We start from the raw sequence: 26,973 nt of genomic DNA on the forward strand, positions 1-26,973 counted from the left end.
AGGCGTATGTGTCTACCGGTTCTATTAAGGAAACGCGGGACATTTTCGCACAGTAAATAAACCAACCAGCAAAAATGAGTATTCACGAGTTGGTACAGAAGTAGCGTAAGTCTGGGTCGGTTGCAAACTGCAAAAAGAAGAAGAACAAGAAGAAGAAGAAGCCCCGTTGCTCGTTTCCTGTATAGGCTAAGAAACGTACGGCAACATTAGAGTCGGAGATGGTTTGGTTTTTCGTGTGCCACCCTGTATAACTGATCAAAACCAGATATCATGTCTAAAGGGTCCAAAGTTTCCAAGACCAAGAAGGTTCTAGATATTACCAAGAAGTTCACAAAAATCCAGAAGAATAGTCAATCCCACTCCAGATATCAGCAGCCCTCGTCATGTGATGTAGCATTTCCAGTGATTTTCAGTCTTCATTTACATGATCTTAGTGAGCTGGGAGCACTCCGTGATACGTTCGTGGGCAAGTCATATTACACAGCCACCCTTCACAATGATTCAAAATGGCATGATCCTGTGATGAGATCATCTAGTCATGGGGTATGTCCGATTTGAAGTCACAAATTTGTGACATCTGCTTTAGTTACCAGCAGCTGGCCTTTTGTGCCATACGACTCATTCGGTTCCACTATTGTTGGTGCAGACGTTGGTAAATTCTTGCTCATCTGTACACTCTGCCATACCCCAGTGCAGGGATATGAGGTGCCATTGTCACAAGCTGGGTAGACCTCTACACCTGGTGTCTTCGCCTTAACAGCAGCTCTGAGTTTAATTTCAGATTCTTCAACTGTTACAAATATAAGCAATGGCATGGTATGGGGGCGGTTTTCTGCTTCTCAGTGCGGTTTGCTGATGCGGGCCGCTTCTTTATTGAGAAGGGTCTGGCTGCAGCCTGCAATACCTATGACATTAGACACGGAACGCCCTTCATATCACGGAACTCCCTCTGATGTCAGTTTCGATACGTCCATCATTGTTTTTGTCGGAGTTCGAAGGGTGGACTTTGAATAAATCTTTCTGAAAGCTTTTTGAGGAAAGAAGAAGAAGATGTTTGAGTTGGAAATCAAGATGGCAGTGAGTTTGTTGCAAGTTTTATTAATATTAGATAATATTATACCTTACTGCTAGGGTACGAGTTATACCAGAGTGTAATAATGATGTTGAATCGACTTTCAGGTTCCGTGCTGTACTAAGCGCTCTAAGAAAGTATTAACAGTTAAACAGCAAACTGGTCGGTTTGTGTAGCTAATTGCTACAGGGCTGTTCGGCCTACTCGATTCTGAATAGTAAATCGACGGATTCAGCAGTCAATAATGTTTATAACAATTGTTATGATATGTAATTGACTGTTGTTGAGTATAATTAACCATAGCTAAGTGTAACGGATGGTAATCAAATATAAGTGACCGTGATTAAGTACTTAGAATTGCCAGAATATCATTCGCCATTTGTCTTGAATGTCACGTATATGCTAGTGAATCAGTAACCTGATATTTTAGATAGCAAAATATATTTCAGAAAGACAATGCCGAGAGATTGAGCCAATATAAGGTAATGTGCCACAGAAAGCTTCTTGTTTGCGTAAGTTTCTAAGACAAACAGTTAATAGTGGATATACTGGTTTTTCAATTATAGTAATGTTGCTAGTTTTTAGATGACCTTTTTCATAGTTCTGTATTTATATGTACAGTACATAACTGAAAATTTTAATAAGTACAGTAGAGTCTCGCTTATCCGATATAAACGGGCCGGCAGAACATTGGATAAGCGAAAAAAAGTCGGATTAATGGAAGGTGTTAAGAAAAAGCCTATTAAACGTCAAACTATGGTCTAATTTTACACATTATGAACCTAATAATCATGTTTTACAACAAAACAGAAAAAAATAACTTACAGAATTGTCTAAAGTTAAATACAATATGTAAAATACTTAAAAAGTTCAGTCCTGTGATGATTTAAAGAAATTTTTGATCGTAGTCTGCTTACCTGACGAGTGCCGTTTCTTCGCTGCCAAGTCTCGCCATCTTTGCAGTATCATTATGTCGATTCCTGTAGCTTCTTCTTGTTGCTCAATGTATTTAATTGCAGCCTTAACTCCGTCACTCATATAGTCAACATCCGTACGAGCGTATACGGTTTACTAGATAGATAGATAGATACTTTATTAATCCCAAGGGGAAATTCACATACTCCAGCAACAGCAGCATACTGATAGAAAAAAACAATATTAAAGAGTAATAAAAATGTAGGTAAAAACAGACAATAACTTTGAATAATGTTAACGTTTACTACAGCACTGTGACTATGTGTGTGTGCTGTGATGTGCGAGTCCCCGTCTTACACCCCAAAACACGAGGCTGAGTCTCAGTACTTTAGCGACACCAGCTTTATTCAGCTTGAAACCGCAACAGCGCGGTTATTTATTGTAACGTGATCTGCCGCTCTCTTATACACACACACAGCAGTCAGGCAGGGCCCTGCGCATTTATAACGTTCCTTGTATCACCCATCGACGGCAGGCGCTCATAACATGTCCGCGATCTTTTCAGATTCACTTTTATGGCGAACTGCTACAGCGCTGGGAGACTGCGATTGCTTTGGGACGCTCTCCCGTGTGTTCCACAAGAACTTAGAAACTCACTCACACCAGCCAGGATTCTTTTCAAAGGTAAAGTGCAGGTTAATTTGTTTGATGGATTTTTACTTTATATTTTGTATTAATCATTGTTATATGAATAGTTTTGGGTTGTGGAACGAATTATCTGAGTTTCCCTTATTTCTTATGGGGAAATTCACTTTGATATACGAGTGCTTTGGACTGCGAGTGCGTTTTCACAAACCGAGGCTCCGCTGTAATTAGCTGCGGTAGAGTCGGGAGCAACAAAAAAACAGACTAAGCTCACACTCGCAACTTGCAGTTCTCGTTGCCGATTGACACGCTTCGTTTTTATTTTGCAGTGGGACGTCGGATAATACGGAATGTCGGATAAGCGAGACTCTACTGTAGCTACAAAGGGCAAGTGTGAATGCAATATTCAATTACCTCCTGGTCAAGAAAGTTCAAGTTAGATTGTAGACAATAATGGGGAAAAGAAGAGCCAGGACAGAATCATGTTGTTATTATTATTTTATAAAGTTCTTTCAATGATAGTACAGTTTGTTTGAACTGTTAAAACAATATTAAATATTTCATGCCCACCTTGCCTGCATTCTTCAAAAATACTGCTTTTGAAGTTTTGTTTTTCAATTGAAATAAAGTGAAATGATTGTTCTTGTGCATGTTTGTCAGAACTTTATATCTCTTTTATATTCTCCCGAGACACATACAGTAAGTATATTGAAGACCACAGAGGAGCCTACAGTTGTGTTTGGTGCTCAGGAGTTTGCTTTGCTATAAAAGGTCACATCATACAGAACTCATCAGCCACTTACAGAGCCACCAAAGGACAGCGGTGGTCCGTGGAGGGATGTGCAGCTCTCTAGAATAGATCTTCTAACTTGTTCACTTTGATTAATTGACACTTTTAATACAATTTAATGCAGCTAGATATTCACCTTAACAACATAATTTGATTTGACAAAATAGTATACGGTGTACTTTTTCACCTTCTGAAAAGCTGGCTTTGAATCATTTTAGATTAATTACTTCATGACTGTGGGTTAACAATTTTCTCTTTTAAAATATTTAGTAGAATATGACAAAGGTCAAAGTAGAAATACTTTAATTTTTCAGAAGGTAAGTGTGGAATTACATTACCTACAATTGACAGGCAACATACAGTATACAGTGCATCCAGAAAGTATTCCCAGCGCTTCATCACTTTTTGCACATTTTGTTATGTTACAGCCTTATTCCAAAATGGATTCAATTCATTTTTTTCCTCAGAATTCTGCACACAACACCCCATAATGACAACGTGAAAAAAGTTTACTTGAGATTTTTGCAAATTTATTAAAAATAAAAAAACTGAGAAATCCCATGTACATAAGTATTCACAGCCTTTGCTCAATACTTTGTCGATGCCCCTTTGGCAGCAATTCCAGCCTCAAGTCTTGTTGAATATGATGCCACAAGCTTGGCACACCTATCCATGGCCAGTTTGGCCCATTCCTCTTTGCAGCACCTCTCAAGCTCCATCAGGTTGGATGGGAAGCGTCGGTGCACAGCCATTTTAAGATCTCTCCAGAGATGTTCAATCAGATTCAAGTCTGGGCTCTGGCTGGGCCACTCAAGGACATTCACAGAGTTGTCCTGAAGCCACTCCTTTGATATCTTGGCTGTGTGCTTAGGGTCGTTGTCCTGCTGAAAGATGAACCGTCGCCCCAGTCTGAGGTCAAGAGCGCTCTGGAGCAGGTTTTCATCCAGGATGTCTCTGTACATTGCTGCAGTCATCTTTCCCTTTATCCTGACTAGTCTCCCAGTTCCCCACAGCATGATGCTGCCACCACCATGCTTCACTGTAGGGATGGTATTGGCCTGGTGATGAGCGGTGCCTGGTTTCCTCCAAACGTGACGCCTGGCATTCACACCAAAGAGTTCAATCTTTGTCTCATCAGACCACAGAAATTTCTTTCTCATGGTCTGAGAGTCCTTCAGGTGCCTTTTGACAAACTCCAGGTGGGCTGCCATGTGCCTTTTACTAAGGAGTGGCTTCCGTCTGGTCACTCTACCATACAGGCCTGATTGGTCGATTGCTGCAGAGATGGTTGTCCTTCTGGAAGGTTCTCCTCTCTCCACAGAGGTCCTCTGGAGCTCTGACAGAGTGAGCATCGGGTTCTTGGTCACCTCCCTGACTAAGGCCCTTCTCCCCTGATCGCTCAGTTTAGATGGCCGGCCAGCTCTAGGAAGAGTCCTGGTGGTTTCGAACTTCTTCCACTTATGGATGATGGAGGCCACTCTACTCATTGGGACCTTCAAAGCAGCAGAACTTTTTCTGTAACCTTCCCCAGATTTGTGCCTCGAGACAATCCTGTCTTGGAGGTGTACAGACAATTCCTTTGACTTCATGCTTGGTTTGTGCTCTGACATGAACTGTCAACTGTGGGACCTTCTATAGACAGGTGTATGCCTTTCCAAATCATGTCCAGTCAACTGAATTGACCACAGGTGGACTCCAATGAAGCTGCAGAAACATCTCAAGGATGATCAGGGGAAACAGGATGGACCTGAGCTCAATTTTGAGCTTCATGGCAAAGGCTGTGAATACTTATGGACATGTGCTTTCTCAATGTTTTTATTTTTAATAAATTTGCAAAAACCTCAAGTAAACATTTTTCACATTGTCATTATGGGGTTGTAATAAAAAAAAGTTTTCTCTGTAACAGGAGAAGGGATGAAATAAAGGAGTAAGAGGGGGGGGGGGGGGGGTGGGTGGTTGGTCGCTCCAGTGCAAAACCAGCTACAAAGATTGGAATGTTTGGGATGATAGCGAAAGAATGTGCAAAAACTTGTTTCTCATAAAGAGTTTCAGAATGTTATGGGAATACAGTCAAGGCTATGTATTTGTTTTTCACTTCGAGGGGCTTCATTGCAAGCAACGCTTGTTATTGTGTGTCTTCTGATACTAGGCACCATCTCAGTGAGGGCCAAGTAGAAGAAAAACAACACCGCGTCCCGTGGAAGGGTGTGTGCTGAAACTGATCACTTCTGTATACACTGCTTACACGTAAGCCATTTTGGGTAAGGACACTCAATTAGTATATAAGGGAAGGTTCCGCCCTCAGTTTCTTCGGAAGCTCAACCGTGGGGAACGTGCACACCGCCCGGTATTGGACCAGGCTCACGAGTTGATCCTCTGACGAGACTGACACGCGGGCTCCCTCAGTCTACTGGTCTAGGATGATGGCTCTGGGTCTTTTGATATTACTGTAAGTCAATAGTATAATTCACATATCTGTATTACTGTAAGTCAATAGTATAATTTACATATATCTGTATTACTGTAAGTCAATAGCATAATTCCTATATCTGTATGTTTATTACTATTATATTGTATGTAACTGATACTATATTTGAACAAGTAAACAATTGAAGTATTGGACCTTTCCTCTCTGATTCCTGCCTGCTTATTTTCTCTTAAAACCTTTGAACCATTTTCCCAAAACTAAAACAGGGGTGTTGTGTGCAGAATTCTGAGGGAAAAAATGAATTTAATCCACTTTGGAATAAGGCTGTAACATAAAATGTGGGAAAAAGTGATGAAGCGCTGGGAATACTTTCAGGATGCACTGTATTTTCATAAATTTTTAAAAGCATCATTGACTGAATGTTGAATTAGTTTGTTCTGTTTAAAAGAATAATAGGACAGGATTTGCATATTCTGCGGTGAGTTGGCACCCTGCCCAGGACTGGTTCCCTGCCTTGTGCCCTGTGTTGGCTGGGATTGGCTCCAGCTGACCCCCGTGACCCTGTGTTCGGATTCAGCGGGTTGGAAAATGGATGGATGGATTTGCATATTTTAACTTTATTAAATATAAGGATTATCTGAATTTCTTCTGAGCAGTTTTAAATGTTTAGCAAAATAATTCTGAATATTAACTTTTTTTCTTTGTACTGTTTCAGGTTTCAGCATATACAAGTGATCACTGAACCGCGAGGGATCAGGCCACTACCATTGCTGTTATTGCCGGAAAGCAGTAGTTTGTAAAGATCAGTTCCTCAGGCAACTGTCAGAGTGTGGCAAAGGTCCTAAAGTGCTCTCTCTGCCCATGGCATTGGTTGCCACCCAGTCTCTACCCTCCATGCCCATGGCACCGGTTGCTGCCCAGTCTCTGCCTCTAACTTCCATAAGGTGGTCCAAGTCAAGATCAGAAAGGTGCAATGTTCTGTTTGTAACCTCAGACTAAACAAAAAAGAACCTTTGAGTGCACATGAAGAGAAAACACTTGAGCTGTAAGCCATGGATTAGTACAGAACATCATCTTAAATCCATGTGTATTGACAAGGCTAGAGGAATATTTGCTGTCACCAAAGCTTTCCACGGTGAATCAATTCCAGTACACGTTCAGAAGAAGACCTGGGGTTCTACACATAAAATTCTATGTGAAATGGATGTTTGCCGACGTAATTTGGATTTTGCATTAAGGAGTGGACTGATGGCCTTTGATTGTCAGCACATTCAGTTCCCCTTTCCTATTGTCTCCCAACAGGCAACACAGATGTGGTCCTAACTGAGGAAGTGCTAAATGACACAGTTAGGGAAAAGTGGATGAGAGAACATAGAAAAGAACAAGGCTTGAAAAGGCAACGTGAAGCTACAGAACATGGCACCACCCTAAGGTCACACTGAATGATAAAAGTTCAAAGAGGTTCATATCAGTGCAGGAGCCCAAAGTGTCCTATTACAGTAGACTTGCCAGGGTTTAGGCACACTAGGACATCAAGTGGAATTCCTGGCACTGTCCATGTTCCAAACCACAAGTATTTGTACTTTGCACAAATATAAAGTACAATGGCATCTTCTTCAGACTAACAGGGAACTTAAGAGAGTTGCGAGCACAGAAGACTTCAAAAAAGGAAATACAAAGGACACCAGCTGGTCAGAATCTGACATTGTATGAAAAGAAACCCTTTATCCACCAAAGGGAGATGGTCTAGATAGATAGACAGATACATTTTTGGTATAGTAGGCAGGATTAGATAGTGTCCAGGGAACGAGTCCACATAAAAGAAAGTGGTAGGAGTGATCAGTGAAATAGATAAAAAGGTAGAAAGATAAAGTCGTACACAGAGCTGCTGGAAAGGCTGTCACTCACGGCGGCGCCCAAGTCATAGCTGTCAAAATGGTAACATATCTAGAACACCAAAAACAAATTCCAGGGTGGAGGTATGCGCTCCACCTGACTTTCAGAACCTTCCCAAGCAAGGACTTTTCTCCCCCACCCTTCCTTTCCATTACTGAAGCATATGAAAATGTTGACTGAATTATTGTCTGATCGTTATTTGAAACACACATAACAATCTATTATTTCCACTCTAAAACTCCAGCAGTTCACTCCCAGATAATCAAACAAGGCCTGAGCTGGGAGAACTTAGTGAACGTTCTGCGACGGTGTGGGAGATGGAATTGCCAGCTGCTCGTCTTAATCGGCACATTTAGAAGACAAAGGAGAGGTGAGCACAGTTTTAAGGTGGGCCGGATCGTAGACTCTGGTAATTCTAGTGTTAAATATACAGTATTTATTGTCTTGTGCATACAGTACAATGTTCCGTTTCTACAGTAATCTGTGTAAACACATTGTTAAAACAAACTTTTTCATATTTTAGTAATTAATGTTACAAAATGTAGGCATAAACTGTAGAATCTGTGAAGCCTGACGGCCAAACATCAAATTAAGGCTCAAGGATGTCACAACATCTTCTGTGGTGTAACGCTGAGATTTGCTGACTCAGAGCACGGCAGCCCTGCTGCACCGTAGAGACCCGAGTTCAATTCCCCGCTGCGGAGGAAGTGTTTTTTTTTTTCTTTGTAGCCTCAAACGGACATAAAATTTATAAATTGGTATGCACTGTAAATCGTTAAGTTTAAAATGTCGATCGCGGTTACTTCTGTTGATTAATTCATGCTTTTTTACTTAGAGTCAGAACAGGAGCTTGTTCAGATTATTCAGCTTCTGATCTGACTCTAAGTAACAGCGCCAGTATAAATCACACCCAATCTGACGCTGTTCGTTTTTACTTCGACGATGTTTTCTTATTGGTACTATTCGCATCATAAAATGATTTCTTCAAAACATCACATATATTTGTTTTGAGATAATGAATAGAGCTGCGAATTACAGGTGCTTGTTCAGTGTGATAGGAACCCTAGCACAGAGAGGTGTGTACACTGCAACAAGTACACATGTTGTAAATGTAGGAAAGGTGCTCCTTGGGTGAGCTATAGCGCGTCTTTATGTGAAAACAGCAGTGTCAGATGGGGAGTGTCTGATGATTGCATATAGCGCTGAAGTGACTACTCTTTACTATGCTTTCCTCTGCATGTCCTGGAGTACAAAAGAAACAGCATACAGCAACACGTGGGGACTGGCAAGACTGGGAGGAAAAAAAACACGCGGTCGTACGTATCGTGATACACTGCAGAGCTATAGCACGTCTTTATGTGAAAACAGCAGTGACAGATGGGGTAGGGATGGATCCTGAACACGACTGAGAGAATGAAAAGTGAATAAAAAAAACAAAGCTAACCTTTACAAATATCATACATTACACCGGCTGTTACAGACTGAAATCAAATGTATCTTTTTATTCTAAAATAGTAAGAATAAGAGCAGTTCACTTCTCAAAAGGGAGTCGTGCAGGATCGAACTCGTGACCTTTTGATTCCCAGTCAGCAGCTGATACTGTTACGTCACGACGGCAGTTGTAGTAAATGAACGTCAATGTCGCACACTAAGGCAGCTTTTTTTTCTGCAGTTATATTTTTGAATAAAAGTGCACTTGTTCTGTTATATTTGTACCTTTCGTGAAAATGTGTCTTTGATATTTGGACTTCAGGCGTCATACATTGTACAGTTTATGCCTACATTTTGTCATTTACTACTTCAATATGAGAAATGTTTCTGTTTTAACAATGTGTTTACACAGATTACTGTAGAAACGCAACACACATGAAGTGCGTGTGTTCCAAATAACGATTTATTATTTCCACTCTAAAACTCCACTTCACTCCCAGATAATCAATCAAGGCCTGAGCTGGGAGAAGTTTGTGCATGTTCTAAGTCGGTGGGGCGATAGAATAGCAGGCTGCTTGCAGCTTGTCTTTATCAGCACATTTAGAGGACAAAAGACGATGGCGGATAATTCTATTCTGGTAATTCTAGTGTTAATGATGAGATCACCTCGGGATAATTCCCTGCTGAGAGGACACTGTAACTGACCCACTGTTTATTATTAGTAGTAGTTGTAACAGTTTTTGATATTTATCAAAATTTTAAAAAGACGACGACTCAAAGACAGTTTGAGTCGTCGTTGGTATAAGTTGGGTCTTTACGATCAACTTAAATGTTGCACGAAGAAGGTCTAAGAACAACCACGATTGTCTCAAACCCAAAAGTTGTTAAAAAATGTAAAATTGCGTAAAATGTACTGGCCGTCACATACCGTTCAATTGATATGGACATGACATCCAGTATTTCACACATGCAGCTTTTAGTAATGAAAACGTTGACGGATCAAATCAATAAATAAATGACTGACTGTTTCCTAAAATGTTCCCTTGTCAGTTTTCAAACCAATTTTATATGTAGCGCTGTTTTTGAAAACCTTTCAAAAATTAATTAAGCTTATTATTGTTTCACACGTGTATAATTTGCTAGTGGGAATATGAAATACATTTACAGATTGAAAATCTCTAGGTATGAGTTTCATGAGGAACATTCTGTTTGAAACACTGGATAGTAAGAAGATTCGTTACTTTTACTACACTGTAACACTTCAGGAGAAAACGTAATGAACGACCATTCAAAATAGTAAAAAACAAAAAAACTGTACTTTATATCGGCAAAGCGTTAGAATCGTGAAAGAGCTTAGAATGACTGGATAGCATAAGTATGAGACTGGAAGTCATTTATGTTTGACCAGATAGAAAAGTGTTGTAATTTGTACAACTACAGCATACTGTGCAACGAGTGCATCAACACTGTCTCGCAGAGGGCATGAAGCGAGGGAAGCTGGGATAAATGGCGTCATTTGGTGTGTTGTGCTCTGAAGGTCAGAGGTATTGCAGTCTGCAGCTTCACTCTGTTGTCTTTATTACATCCTTGAGGATCTTTTGTGTCTGGTGGTAAAGTTGCTATAGGGTGCCCCTCCCTTTAAAACTCTATAGAACTTGGGGGTCTTTGTATTTTGGTTTACATCTTCGTAAATTTTAGGGTTGTAAATGAATTCCGAGTTTGTTGCTTGTCATTGTGAAGTTGCAGTCCTCTTGTGTTAAGTGTTACAACCTTCACCTGTTGTATTTCTGCAAGGACCCCATTAAATGGCGCCACTCCACAGATCATCTTGATCTTTTTCTTCATTTCAGATCATCCAGGGTGTCATTGTGTTTGTTTCCTTCGTTTGATCTTCTATCATTTTCTTTCCTCTCGACTTATTTTAGCATTAAATGTTGGTATAAATGCTGATGTTTTCTGCCATTATTTCTTCTTTTATTGGTCTTGGCGGTCTTTACTTCTCTGCGTTTCTTTTCTACAATGGATCCAATTCAGTTATCTTACTTACTTTGCAGGTACAGATTACTGTTTTAGTCTCCACAGTTTTCTACAAGCCCTTCTGGTATGTCCTTTACCTGGAAATTCAGGATTTGTTGCATAAAATTAACAGCACGTGTGCTCCTCTGTATCTTCAACTGACCGCTGGCGTGTGTCCCGTTTTCTCGCTCAAGGTACACTTGTGTGGTCTTGTCTATTCATTGGGGCGGGACTACTGTGAATTTTTTTGTGGTTCTGTAGAGTGCCTTTTTGTGAAAACTGCTTGCCACATTCAGAACAGCAAAATGGCTTCTCTCCAGTGTGAACTCTTGAGTGAACCAGGAGATCCCTCTTTACTGAAAATCGCTTGCCACATTCAGAACAGCAATATGGCTTCTCTCCCGTATGGATTGCTTGGTGCTTCTTAAGACTGCTCCTTTCAGAAAATTGCTTGCCACATTCTGAACAGCGAAATGGCTTCTCTCCGGTGTGAGTTCTTGTGTGAGTCTGCAGATTGGAGATCTGTCTGAACTGTTTGCCACATTCAGAACAGGAATATGGCTTCTCTCCGGTGTGAGTCCTTTTATGTATCTCCAGTGCACTCATCACTGAAAAGTGTTTACCACAATCTGAACAGCAAAATGGCTTCTCTCCGGTGTGAATCCTTGTGTGAGTCTGCAGATTGGCGATTTGTGTGAATCGTTTGCCACACTCAGAACAGCAATACAGTTTTTCTCCAGTGTGTATTCTTTTGTGGATCTGAAGAGTCCTACTTATTGAAAACTGTTTGCCACATTCCGAACAAGAATAAGGCTTCTCTCCAGTGTGAAATGTTTTATGGTTCTGAAGTTCACTGTTGGTACAGAATCGTCTGTCACATTCAGAGCACCAGTATGGCTTCTCTCCCGTATGAGTTATTATGTGCCTTATAAGAGTGTTCTTGTGTGAAAACTGTTTGCCACATTCGGAACAGCAATACGGCTTCTCTCCGGTGTGAACTCTTGTGTGGCTACGAAGATCGGCGAGTCTCGAAAATTGATGGCCACATTCAGAACAGCAAAATGGCTTCTCGCCAGTGTGTATTTTACTGTGTTCGTAAAGACCACTCCTGCAACAGAATCGTTTGCCACAAACAGAACAGCAGTACAGTTTCTCTCCAGTGTGAATTCTTATGTGAATCTGGAGCTTTCTTAAATGAGAAAATTGTTTGCCACATTCAGAACAGCAATAAGAGTTTCCTCCTGTATAAAAGGCAAAAAAGAAAAAAAAAATTGTGAGTACACGGATATTAAGTTACAACATTAAATAAATGCCGGTTAAAGTTATGACCAAGCTTTTCAAAGCATTACGGTAGACTTACATGTTCTTTTGTACAGCACCTTGTTACAACTTCTCTTTTTAAATGTGCTTTTATAAATAAATTTGACTTGACACAAACAAATGACAAGTGTGTAAAGGGCGAATGTCAGGGTAGCAATAAAAGCTCAGTGGAACACACAGTTGTCTCTTTACTCCTTGGAATGCAAACAATTTTACCCGTTTCTAAGACTGCTATACAAGAAATAACTGATGAATGATATGATACCTGTTCAGGACAAATTGAAAAGACGGCAATTGAAAATATGCTTCAGCAACGCCATTCAGATAGCTTAGTTGTAGATTTAGTTACAGAATTACATGAAAACAAATCTTCAGGCATCCCTTTCAAGAGCTGACCTATTTTGACCTATACTGACCAGTTCGCATACCAGGAGAAGGTGGGAGTGGAGGATGCCATCATCTATATGCCACACTTGGACAGAGGCAGTGGTGCTGTAAGAATTATGTTTCTGGACTTCTCTAGCGCCTTCAACACCATCCAACCTCTGCTCCTTAGGGGTAAGCTGACAGAGATGGGAGTAGATTCATACCTGGTGGCATGGATCATGGACTATCTTAAAGACAGACCTCAGTATGTGCGTCTCGGGAACTGCAGGTCTGACATTGTGGTCAGCAGCACAGGAGCGCCGCAGCAGACTGTACTTTCTCCGGTCCTGTTCAGCCTATATACATCGGACTACCAATACAACTCGGAGTCCTGCCATGTGCAAAAGTTCGCTGACGACACTGCTATGGTGGTCTGCATCAGGAGTGGACAAGAGAAGGAGTATAGGGACCTAATCAAGGACTTTGTTAAATGGTGCGACTCAAACCACCTACACCTGAACACCAGCAAAATCAAGGAGCTGGTGGTGGATTTTAGGAGGCCCAGACCCCTCATAGACCCCGTGATCATCAGAGGTGACTGTGTGCAGAGGGTGCAGACCTATAAATACCTAGGAGGGCATCTGGATGATAAATTAGACTGGACTGCCAATACTGATGATCTGTGTAAGAGAGGACAGAGCCGACTATACTTCCTTAGAAGGCTGGCATCCTTTAACATCTGCAATAAGATGTTGCAGATGTTCTATCAGACAGTTGGGGCCAGTACCCTCTTCTACGCGGTGGTGTGATGGGGAGGCAGCATAAAGAAGAAAGACAAACTGGTGAGGAAGGCAGGCTCTATTGTAGACATGGTGCTGGACAGTTTGACATCCGTGGCAGAGTGACAGGCGCTGAGCAGACTCCTGTCAATCAGGGAGAATCCACTGCATCCACTAAACAGTGTCATCTTCAGACAGAGGAGCAGCTTCAGCAACAGACTGCTGTCACCGTCCTGCTCCACTGACAGACTGAGGAGATCGTTCCTCCACCAAACTATGTGACTCTTCAATTCCACCCGGGGGGGGGGGGGGGGGGGGGGGTAAACGTTAACATTATACACAGTTACTGTCTGTTATTCCTGCATTATTATCACTCTTTAATTTAATATTGTTTTTTGTATCAGTATGCTGCTGCTGGAGAATGTGAATTTCCCCTTGGGATTAATAAAGTATCTATCTATCTATCTATCTATCTATCTATCTATCTATCAATTAAAATTTTCAGCACAAACAGGCCACTCATTAGGAAAAGGGTTAGAATGAACACCTGCAGCCACGGTGGTCCTCCAGGACCAGAGCTGGAGACCCCTGCTCTATATCATCAGTCATGAGATAAACATAAATAGGGCAAAACCTCACAATGGATAAATTCGGTCTCTGACTAATACGTTAAGAACAATAATTAAAACCGTAAAAAACATATTGCACGTAAATTACTAGAAAGTAACTTATCATGTTGAGTCTAAAAGTAGACCAGTAAATGCATTGGATTTGAATGCAATAACCTGAGAAGCAGATCACAATGAACACACTGACGAGTGCTTCTGGTCTCAACAGGCTGCTCTCCAAACACCTTCAGCCGTCATTTATGGAAGGACTTGATCTGTTTGTACCAAGAGTGCACATCGAGGAGAAGGGGCTGCAATTACTGATCTCAAGAGTCTTCTGCCGTGCCTTGACAAGGAAGTACAAAGCTAATGACACTGTTTAGATGTTGTGATGTAGGAGAATCAACTCATGAGCTTTGTGCTCGAGGATATGTCTCCAAACCTAGTGGGGCACACCGTTAGAACTGCTGAAATATCCGATGTCTCCACATCCTTGGCAAACCACTCAGGGTTTCTCCAGAACCTGTTTGTGTCCAAGTGGGCCGAGCTACCAGTGAATGGTTTATTTTTTTTGTGGTTTTGGAGTTGTCCTCATGTTTACCCCTATGATACCTGAAATATGTGCTGGTTTTACAGCCATGGCCAAAAGTTTTGAGGAGGACCCAAGTGTTGGTTTTCACGAAGTTTGCTGCTTCAGTGTTTTTAGATCTTTTTGTCAGATGTTTCTATGGTGTAGAATTACAAGCAGTTCAGAAGTTACACCTCGCCTGATGAAGGGGTCTTAGCTGCCTCGAAAGCTTGCATTTGTAATCTATTTAGTTAGCCAATTCACCCTGTTTTCTCCCATATCAATCTATGGCTAACACGGTACAACAATCTACTGCTAAGCATTTCCTAAGGTTCAAAGGCTTTTATTGACAGTTTCATTAAGTTTATGTAGAGAGTCCATATTTGCAGTGTTGGCCCTTCTTTCTTTTTCAGGACCTCTGCAATTCACCCTGGCATGCTGTCTTGTCCATCAAATTCTGGGCCCAATCCTGACTGATGGCGGCCCATAATCAGTGCTTGGAGTTTGTCGGAATTGGTGGGTTTTTGCTTCTTGAGGATTGACCACCAGTTCTCAATGGGATGAAGGTCTGAGGAGTTTCCTGGCCATGGACCCCAAATTTTTTAGTTCTCAACTTGTGTCTTATGGCCCGGTGCTCCATCATGCTGGATTGTTCATTGGAAAAGGCACAGTCGGTCGTTAAACTGTTGTTGGATGGTTGGGAGAAGTTGCTCTCGGTTGATGTATTTTGGTCCCATTTTTTATTCATGGCTGTGTTCTTAGGCCAAACTGTGAGTGAGAAGCAACCCCACATGGCATGAATGGTCTCCCTCCGGATGCTTTAGTGTTGGCATAACACAGTACCGATAGTAGCGCCGTTCACCTTTTCTGAAAAGATTACAGTATGCCAGCTTTCAAGGCAACTCAGGCCCCTTCTTCAGGCAGAGATGTAATCCTTCCATCTTTACATCTTACCTGAAGAAAGGGGACTGAGTTGCCTCGAAAGCTGGCATACTGTAATCTTTTCAGTTAGCCAATAAAAGGCGTCACTTTGCTTGACTTGTTACTAGATAGTGTGAGAACCTCAAGCATAATTATGGAATTCTGTGACTCAATCCAGACCAGGGTTGGTGGCTGGATCATATCCCAGCTAGTATAGGGTGTAAGACAGGAACAAACCATGGACAGGGCGTCAGTGCATTGCAGACAAACACACACAAACGGCAATTCAGCATCGCCAGTTCACCTAACCTACATGTCTCTGGAGTGGGAGGAAACTGGAGAAACCACCCAGCACAGGCATGGAGAAAGTATGTAAGGAGAACCCGAGACGCAAACTCGGTGAGAAATAATAGCATGAAAAGTTTACTGTGATTTGCTATTAGGAGTGGAAATCACCCGTTTTGCTGATAGGTTGTTGCGTAGGGAGGCCAAGTAAGTGCTGAGGTATTGCGTACAGCGTCTTCTTTAAAAATGGGTCAATCTCATGATTATTTATAATATATATAATTTTTGTCCTCATAAATATCATGCATGAACTATTTTACAGTGTGTGTGTGTGTGTGTAATTGCAAGATGCAGGTCGATATTTGACACTCTCTTGGGTTGAATGATGGATGAATTTTGTTTAAGTTTTTAAGCTTTTCTCCATGCCCCATAGACTGCAATGTAAAGCACCACTGAAAACAAGATATCTCTCTATTAAAAAAAAAAAACAAAAAAAAAAACTTGTGACCATACGAGACGAGATGCGATCTTTGGAAGAGAGACACTTTCACGTGTCAAGAAGCGATGGTCAAGTCATGTCATACTTTCAACCTTTGGAAGCAAGTCCCGTGATACCCATGCAAAGCAGGTTAGAGATAATGGAAGTAGGAAAATTCAAAATTTCTCGCAAAAATGAGAGCAAAAAAAAAAAAAAAAAAATCGCATTAGCGCAAACAAAAAGAACAGCGAAAAAGAGATCAAATAGTGTTTGAGGATGTCTGGGGGACAAGAGAGACAAGGCAGTGAGACAAAAGGACAGCTGTTGTACAGGCTTTTAAACGTTCCAAGCGCCGCATGAGATGCAGATCACACGACACAGCAGCAGCAGCAATCCAGCAGCTGATCGAGCAAAGAGGAGGTAAAAAAACAAACAAACAAACTGTTATTTGATTCCCATTGTATCACCGTTTAAGAGGGGGTTTCAGAGGAGTGACACTTTCATTCCTGAGAACCCCAAAATGGGTTACTTCTACATGCTTCCTAAAATAGACAAAGGGGGGAACCCAGGAAGGCCTCTAATCTCAGGAATTGGCTCCCTTACAGAAAAGGTTTCATGTTGGGTGGAGCACATCCTTAAACCCCTCACCCGTAATACAACCAGCTACATCCAGGACCCAACTGACTTCTGCTTTAGGCCCCTTACCTGAGGGAACCTTACTGGCCACAATGGATGTTGAGGCACTTTACACTAACATCCCCCATGATGATGGCATATTGGCATGTGAAATGTACCTCAAACAACATGACTTACCCACAAAGTCAGTTATACAAATGATAAAATTCACTCTGACACATAATCTATTCGCTTTTGGACAAGACTTCTATTTGCAACAAATGGGGACTGCAATGGGCTGTTGGTTTGCACCTCACTATGCAAACCTCTTTATGGCAAAATTGGAGGAACATTTTATGTCAATGTGCATCTTAAAACCAATGTTGTATCTCCGTTACGTAGATGACATCTTCATAATCTGGACTGCCAGTGAGAAGGACCCCCTCCATTTTCGTAATGGATTTAATTCTTTTCACCCCAACATAAAGCTGAAGCTGAATTACTCAAAACCAGAAGTCAGCTTCCTTGACACCATTGTTCAAGTGAAAGACAACAACTTGTAACCTTGTAACTTCTGTTTTTCACAAACCAACAGACAGACGGACCTACCTGAGAAGTGATAGCTTCCACCCCAAGTATATAAGGTGCTCCATTATTTTCAGCCAAGCAATACGGTACAATCGTATTTGCTCAGACCCGACAGACTGGCATAATCAACTGCAGGAGCTCAGACAAGATTTCATTAGACAAGGTTACATCCCCAAAACAACAGACACTCAAATAAGAAGATTTAATGCCATACCTAGAGACAACCTTCTGGAATAGAAAAACAAAGACAACAAGCACCACATCCCCCTTGTTGTCACCTCTAACCCACATCTTGAAGCACTCTGAAAAATTATAAAAGAACTTCAGCCAATGCTACACAATGACCAAATGCTGAAAAATGGATTTCCTGAACCTCCCCTCCTGGCATACAGACAACTACCAAACCTGCAGCTACTAATTGTCTCAAGCTCCCTAAATGAACCGACAGAAAATGGCACAACTCCCTGCCTACAGAAAAGATGTCAAACATGTGCCCACATTTATAATACAGACCGTGTAGTTATATGACACTGCCGACTAGAACATCACATAAAGGGATCATTTTCCTGCAGATCATCAAATGTGGTCCACCTCATTCTCTGTATGAAATGTCCTGACACTGCACTCTATGTGGGAAAACCTGGACAAACTGCCAGAGAATGAATTTACACAGGTGACACATTAAACGTGGCAAAACAGATGTTCCTGTAGCAGCCATAGACACTGTGAGAGGGACTTTAAAGTCACAGGGCTTATGGGAAACTTCAGAACACAGCAAGAGAGAAAAGAATGGGAAGTTAAACTCATGCTAAAATTGAATACATTACAACATGGTTTGAATAGAGACATGGGTCTTATGGCCAGATATGAGGATTGTTTGTATCTCTCTGACTGACACAGACAACCGGACTACAAATCTACATTGTATGGAAAAAACTCATCAGAAATTTCAAAAGACTTTGTTGAACAGTTATCTTATCCAAAGATCTTGACCATACATTTTTCTCCTCTCTTGCTAAATGAATCTTAGCCTGAAGAGGTCTATTAATTTTTTACATTTAAGATTTCTCACTTAAAGATTCACCAATGTTGTTACTTGCCCTAGTGTGTATATATTATATAATTATATATAAACATAGGGAACTCCAGTCTCTGTATTAAATTTCACCTGAAGAAGGGGCCTTGAAAGCTTGCATATTGTAATCTTTTTAATTAGCCAATAAAAGGGGTCATTTCGCTTGACTTCTCACTAATAAAAAGCACAAGTTTGCCTCTTCAGTCCAATACCAATCACTATAAAATGTATTTGTTATTTTACACTTACTTTTTCCAGACCAACTTGATGATGACAGTTGATCCTGCACAGTTCCAACAGATGGTGTGTCCTCAGTCCTCTCGGTGTCGGACTGTACTGACTCAGACGTCACCTTGAAGTCAACACGATCAGAACTTGTGTGTGTCTCTATGCTGACTGACGTCTCCTCAGCCTCTTCTTTAACGCCCACAGTTACCAGTTCATAATCTTCATCCTTCATGCACAGACTCTCCTGTTCACGACAAACAGACTCTCTATCACAGTCCTCCTCCTTAATGCTCACATTTCTCATCTCCATTGTATTTTTGTCGGCCTCACAGGACTCCTCTTTCACATCCATCTCGGTGTTACAGTATATGGCTGCTGCTTCTTCCCAACTGTTGAAAGAACAGAATTTAATTCCATCAAAAACGCACCACTCAGTTCTTAAAATGCTTCCATTTCTTTCAGTGCCCTTGCAAAGAGGTTGACATTATGTTTGTAGAGGTGCATCTCAATAAATTAGAATATCATCGAAAAGTTTAATTTATTTCAGTAATGCAATCCAAAAAGTGAAACTCCTATATTCTATAGATTCTTTACACACAGAGTGATATATTTTAATACAGGTAATGAAAACCCACAATTCAGTATCTCAGAAAATGAGAATATTGTGACAAAGTTCAATATTGTAGACTCCTGGTGTACCACTGCACTCACCTACAAAGGGGTCCTGAGCCTTGAAATGATCTCTCCGTCTGGTTCAGTAGGCCACACAATCAGACTGCGGACTTGACAACTGTGCAGAAGACAGACATTGAGACCCTCACTCCATAAGGAGGCTCATTGCTAAAGAAGCTGGCTGTTCACAGAGTGACGTAGCCAAGCAGATGAATGGAGAGTGGAGTGGAAGGAAAAAATGTGACAGAAGAAAAAGGGGATAAGTGCAGCACCCTGGTGGGGATTGTGAGGAATTTGGGGGAGATTCCCAAGGAGTGGACTGCAGCTGGAGTCAGTGCTCCAAGACCCACCACACACAGACGTGTGTGATAGATAGATAGATAGATAGATAGATAGATAGATAGATAGATAGATAGATAGATAGATAGATAGATAGATAGATAGATAGATAGATAGATAGATAGATAGATAGATAGATAGATAGATAGATAGATAGATAGATAGATAGATAGATAGATAGATACTTTATTAATCCTATTGGAGACTGTCACAGCATTCCTTGTGTCAGGCCACACCTGAACCAGAGATAACATCAGAAGCGTCTTACCTGACCTAAGGGGAACAGCTCAGTGGTCCAAAGTCCTCTTTTCAGATCCATTTGGAACTCAAGGTCCCTGAGTCTGGAGGAAGAGAGGAGAGGCACAGAATCCAAGTTGCTTGAGGTCCACAGTGTGAGGTTTCCACAGTCAGTGATGATTTGAGGAGCATTGTCATCTGCTGGTGTTGGTCCACTGTGTTTTATTTATCAAGTCCAAAGTCAGCGCAGCCAGCCGTCTACTGGGACATTTGAGAGCACTTCATGTGCACCTCTGCTGACAAGCTGAATGGAGATGCTGACTTCATTTTCCAGCAGGACTTGGCACCTGCCCACACTGCCAAAAGTACCAATACCTGGTGTGGGACCTGGCCGGGATACCCTATCTACACATGTTCCGGGGAAGCAACCATGGGCTCGTCATTACCTCCCCTGGGATGCTTGGTGGCAGCCTCCCTGGCTGAGGATGGTGCCTCAGTTTCCTGCAGGGCTCCATGGGAGATGGAGTTCTCCACCGCCCTGTTGGGATCTGGGGTGGCTGGCAGGAGGTACAATCAGAAGCAGGTGACCAAGCACCGAGTGGACTATAAAAAGGGCCGGCGGCAACCACCACTCAGGGCCAGAACCGGGAGGAAGAGGTTGCCAAGGAGGAGTGGTGGTGCCAAAACGGGAGTGTAGTTGTGTTTTGGATTTGTGCTTACTGGGACTGTGTATTGCCTGCGGGGTTCACGGGGAAGACGTGCCCTACAGGTGAAGAAAATAAAGTCTCTGCTTGGATTTTACATGAGCCTCGGTGTCAGTCTGGCTAGCGCTACTTTCACACCGGTTTAATGACCATGGTATGTAGCACTGGGCTTGATTGGCCAGCAAAACTCACCTGACCTAAACCCCATAGAGAATCTGCGAGGAAGAGGAAGATGAGAGACAGCAGAGCCAACAATGAAGGCCGCGATCAAAGCATCCTGGGCTGATCTCCTCCATGCCACGCCACATTGAAAAGGAGCCCCGACCGAGTATTGAGGGCCTACACGGACAGACTTTTCAGAAGGCCAACATTGTGGTGTTAAAAATCATTTGTTTTTACTGGTCTTCTGTAATATTCTAATTTTCTGAGATACTGAATTTTGTAATCAGCAAAATGAAAAGAAATAAATGCTTGAAATATAATCACTCTGTGTGTAAAGAATCTATAGAATATATGAGTTTCACTTTCTGAATTGAATTACTGAAATAAATTAACTTTTCAATGACATTCTAATTTATTGAGATGCACCGATGTACAGTATATTGGCTCATGTACAGTGTAGATTCATGATTATAATACTACTAATAATAACTACACTACTACTACTAATAATAATACATTTTATTTATACAAGGCACCTTTCTAACCACTCAAGGACACCAAACAAACAATAAATAAATAAAAAACACATTATAAACAAACTTAAAACATCAGAAAATATAAAAATTAAAACCAAATAAAGCCACTGTAATCATAGAGAAGAAAGCCATTTTAAACAGATGGATTTTAAGTTTACATTTGAAGGTTGAAAATGATTCGATATTTCTAAGCTCAGTAGGTAGCGAGTTCCAGAACGGCTCCTGAACGCTCCGCTCCCCATGGTGGTTAGACGGGCGACAGAGACGGTCAGAAGATCTAAGCTTACGGGAGGGAATGGCAACATGAAGAAGGTCAGACAGATATGGAGGGGCGAGGTAATGAATGGCCTTACATGTTAACAGCAGAATTTTAAAATCGGTTCGAAACTTGATCGGGAGCCAATGAAGCTGCTGCAAGACCGGAGTAATATGGTGAATAGATGAGGTTCGAGGAATGAGGTGAGCTGAAGAAGTCTGGACCAGCTGAAGACGAGAAGTAACAAGACTGTGAACAAGAATGGCAGTGGTATGGGGAGTGAGGGAGGGGGCGGATGGGATTTAATATTACGTAGGTGGAAATAAACAGACCGGGTGACGTTATTAATGAGAGATTGGAAAGATCGAGTACTGTCGAGGATGACACCGGAGGTGAAGGGGAAACAACGGAGTTATCAATAATAAGAGAAAGATTACCAGCTTTGGAGGATGATGATTTCGAGCCAATGAGGAGAACCTCACTGTTTAATTTAAGACAATTTGAAGTACTAGGGTGTTGTTACATCTCGCCTGAAGAAGGGGCTTGAGTTGCCCCTTGTAATCTTTTTAGTTAGCTAATAAAAGGGGTCATTTTGCTTGGCTTTTCTCTACAGAAAATTTGAAGAAAACCAGCAATGCAGTCAATAAGCAAAGATGGTGGAAAAGTAGAGGTGGGTTTACTGGCAAGGTAGAGCTGGGTGTCATCAGTAGAACAGTAAAAATTAATGTTATATTTATGAAAGATATTACCAAGGGGAAAAGAAGAGGCCCCAGGACAGAGCCCACCTGAAGTAACAGCGGCATGTTGGGATGTGAACGTTTTAAGCTGAATGAACGGAGTGAGGCCTGAGAGGTGGGATCTGAACCAATCTAGTGGAGTGTGGGTAATGAATATTATGAATTATGAATAGTGTATGTAGGGGTTTAGATCAAGTCAGACCGTGCAGTGAAGTCACCCTATAGTAACTCCTCACTCTCCAAATCACACTATCAGGTGTGAAGGTCCAGCAGGCTTTGGGTGGTCCACCTTACATGGTTCCAAGGTCACCAGGATTCACTATTTGGCTTCCATGTACCGTGTTTAAAAGTAAAGGTTGGGTCACACCTACGCCGTTTTAAAGCACGTAATACTTTGCCGTACGCGCAGGCATTTCAGGAAACGCAGAGTTACAGAACTGGCCAATCAGAGATGTGGGGTCTGCATCGATGCTACTGGATTGGCTAGTGTATGAATTTCACTTAAGATTGAATGTCGAGGACGCATCACGTCAAACAACGTTTTTATTCTTTGGTAAAATCCTTAACGGCACGTCTTATGTTTATTTGTTTAGCTTTTTCTTTTACTTCAATAGAAAGAATTTGGGTACTTTTTTATTATCGTGATGCAAATCAGAGGGGCCGCCGCCACTGTCTTAAATTATTACACTGGCCTACCCCAACCACAAATACTAACCTTAAAGTTAGAGGGGGTGCAGTATAGTTACCTATAGGTCCCCTTTGGGTGCGTCACGATAATAGAAAAGTACCAGAATTTGTCACGGGGTTTCAAACTGGATGGCCAATGCCAGCCGCGGTTAGAACTTGTAACAGAAGCTGCCATTGGCATTGACGGTCTGAACCTGTATGCTTACAAATCGCTGATCATAACCCCGATGACATATTCCTGCTGTGTGGATTGGTAAACATGAAAAGAACGATGAAAAGGCACAGGATACGAAGCCCGTGGGATTGCCCACCCACTACACAGGGTAGGTATGCATCATGAAATTACGAGACTGGATTTTCAATGAAGTCCTAGCATTTAAATAAGCTAAAAAACAAAGGTGCATTATTAAAATGAAATACCAGATGGAGGACTTCATGGCCTTGACTTTTCCACACTCAAACTATTAAAATTAACTCAATTTAAAGGCTCCTAAAAATCCCATCTAGTAAACTGAACTGCGCTGCCAACTCCAATGTAGCAGATATGGCGGGTTTGCAGTTTCCGCTCCGATTCTCCTTCAGTTTTAGTAAGCTGCCCATAAAACGCTCTGCACAAGTTTGGTTGAGTTGGCTTTTACCACCAAGCTTTGTTTTCTCTCCTATAACAAGACAAGATCACAATTCTCAGATTAAGAGTTAAATAACATTTTGTTGAGTCGCTAGGTAAATCGATAAGAATCAACATACGATGGCCAATTCTGATTTGTGTTCAAAATTTTAAAACAGCTTTTCAAAAACAGAATATAAAATGGTATTTGCCGCTCTCCCTGATGTTTCCCTCCCTTTAAATAAAGGCAGTTACACCACTGTGGTCGTCCTTTCATTAAACAGTTTATTGTGGGGGCAACATACAGTGGTGTGAAAAACTATTTGCCCCCTTCCTGATTTCTTATTCTTTTGCATGTTTGTCACACAAAATGTTTCTGATCATCAAACACATTTAACCATTAGTCAAATATAACACAAGTAAACACAAAATGCAGTTTTTAAATGATGGCTTTTATTATTTAGGGAGAAAAAAAATCCAAACCTACATGGCCCTGTGTGAAAAAGTAATTGCCCCCTTGTTAAAAAATAACCTAACTGTGGTGTATCACACCTGAGTTCAATTTCCGTAGCCACCCCCAGGCCTGATTACTGCCACACCTGTTTCAATCAAGAAATCACTTAAATAGGAGCTGCCTGACACAGAGAAGTAAACCAAAAGCACCTCAAAAGCTAGACATCATGCCAAGATCCAAAGAAATTCAGGAACAAATGAGAACAGAAGTAATTGAGATCTATCAGTCTGGTAAAGGTTATAAAGCCATTTCTAAAGCTTTGGGACTCCAGCGAACCACAGTGAGAGCCATTATCCACAAATGGCAAAAACATGGAACAGTGGTGAACCTTCCCAGGAGTGGCCGGCCGACCAAAATTACCCCAAGAGCGCAGAGACGACTCATCCGAGAGGTCACAAAAGACCCCAGGACAACGTCTAAAGAACTGCAGGCCTCACTTGCCTCAATTAAGGTCAGTGTTCACGACTCCACCATAAGAAAGAGACTGGGCAAAAACGGCCTGCATGGCAGATTTCCAAGACGCAAACCACTGTTAAGCAAAAAGAACATTAGGGCTCGTCTCAATTTTGCTAAGAAACATCTCAATGATTGCCAAGACTTTTGGGAAAATACCTTGTGGACTGATGAGTCAAAAGTTGAACTTTTTGGAAGGCAAATGTCCCATTACATCTGGCGTAAACGGAACACAGCATTTCAGAAAAAGAACATCATACCAACAGTAAAATATGGTGGTGGTAGTGTGATGGTCTGGGGTTGTTTTGCTGCTTCAGGACCTGGAAGGCTTGCTGTGATAGATGGAACCATGAATTCTACTGTCTACCAAAAAATCCTGAAGGAGAATGTCCGGCCATCTGTTCGTCAACTCAAGCTGAAGCGATCTTGGGTGCTGCAACAGGACAATGACCCAAAACACACCAGCAAATCCACCTCTGAATGGCTGAAGAAAAACAAAATGAAGACTTTGGAGTGGCCTAGTCAAAGTCCTGACCTGAATCCAATTGAGATGCTATGGCATGACCTTAAAAAGGCGGTTCATGCTAGAAAACCCTCAAATAAAGCTGAATTACAACAATTTTGCAAAGATGAGTGGGCCAAAATTCCTCCAGAGCGCTGTAAAAGACTCATTGCAAGTTATCGCAAACGCTTGATTGCAGTTATTGCTGCTAAGGGTGGCCCAACCAGTTATTAGGTTCAGGGGGCAATTACTTTTTCACACAGGGCCATGTAGGTTTGGATTTTTTTTCTCCCTAAATAATAAACACCATCATTTAAAAACTGCATTTTGTGTTTACTTGTGTTATATTTGACTAATGGTTAAATGTGTTTGATGATCAGAAACATTTTGTGTGACAAACATGCAAAAAGAATAAGAAATCAGGAAGGGGGCAAATAGTTTTTCACACCACTGTATTTGGCAAAAGTTGCGATAGTAACAGTTTATGGGGTGTATTTAAATTATAAAGCTGATCCTACTGTGATGTTTCAAAGGGCAAGTCAATGCAGACCTTGTGAGTAACGAAATGAGCGAACTGCCGTTTAAAGCACCGACTGCACACATACGTACTAACTAATTAATAAAACACTTCGGAGGTCCCGTGAGCTGAGCGATGCCTGAGCGTTCAGTAAAGGGGCTACAAAATCGAGTCGAGGAAACGGACGGGTTGTTTGGAACGCAATGGCTGTCCCGTATATGGTGTTCACGAGTGTATAATTTGACTGAAATGTGTGTGACGGACGGGGCTTTACTCTACTAAAGAAAAGGAATGAAAATCCGAAATCAAAGCGCAGTTTTTACGTTAAAAAGCCGGCTCAAAGAATCAGAAGATTTCACGACAGCGCCGACTGAAGGAATATACGGGAGTGTGTTCGAGAGCAATCAAGTAGAAACGGGACTTGACAACATGAAGTGAGCCCGGAGACAAACGCGGAACATTCAGTCGAGCAGAGTCCTTAACTTTCCACCGGCTTGTAGTTCATTCACTTGACGCGAATAAAACACGTCAAGTGACGGGCTACTCACCTTCTGCTTGATGTGACACTTTTAAAAGTTGTCTTCTTCAACAGCGAGCGTCAGCAGTTACCGTCACGGCCTCCGGTTCCGCTGATAAGAAGAGAGACGCGGAGCTCACGCCGACTTCAGTTTTCGTCGCCTTTTGATTACGTCATAGGACAGGTCTGCGAGAAGAGGTGGAAAAGAGCAAGGCTGTCAGACCACGCCCACTTCAGGAAATCCTCGTTTGCATTACATGTGTAGCAGTGGAGTGTTGTACCGTGTTAGCCATAGATTGATACAGGAGACAGTAGGGTGAAATGACACCTTTTATTTGCTAACTAAACAGATTACAAATGCAAGCTTTCGAGGCAGGTAAGGCCCCTTCATCAGGCAAAGTGTAACACTTGTTAGATGTGGGCTGATTGGAGCGGGGCACAGCGTCACGTGATACGAGTTCTCTTCGCTTGGCGCCTCTCTGGCCCCGCCTCTTACAAATCTGCAAGAT

At 41.8% G+C, this 26,973-nt stretch overlaps 1 protein-coding gene across 1 annotated transcript in view; it reads right to left on the minus strand.

Moving 5' to 3' along the window:
• The window catches only part of LOC114669329 (zinc finger protein 729-like), a 119,656-nt gene extending 93,031 nt beyond the window's left edge, over positions 1–26,625 (minus strand). The window contains exons 1-3 of the mRNA XM_051921747.1: positions 26,496–26,625; positions 19,046–19,413; positions 11,384–12,434 (exon numbers count right to left, since the gene is read on the minus strand). Coding sequence (XP_051777707.1) covers positions 11,384–12,434; positions 19,046–19,376 — 1,382 coding nt within the window. The 5' untranslated portion in view covers positions 19,377–19,413; positions 26,496–26,625. The remainder of the gene's footprint in view (positions 1–11,383; positions 12,435–19,045; positions 19,414–26,495) is intronic.
• Positions 26,626–26,973: the final 348 nt, after the last annotated feature.

The sequence above is a fragment of the Erpetoichthys calabaricus genome (assembly GCF_900747795.2).
Source record: "Erpetoichthys calabaricus chromosome 1 unlocalized genomic scaffold, fErpCal1.3 SUPER_1_unloc_22, whole genome shotgun sequence".
Classification (NCBI taxonomy): domain Eukaryota; kingdom Metazoa; phylum Chordata; class Cladistia; order Polypteriformes; family Polypteridae; genus Erpetoichthys; species Erpetoichthys calabaricus.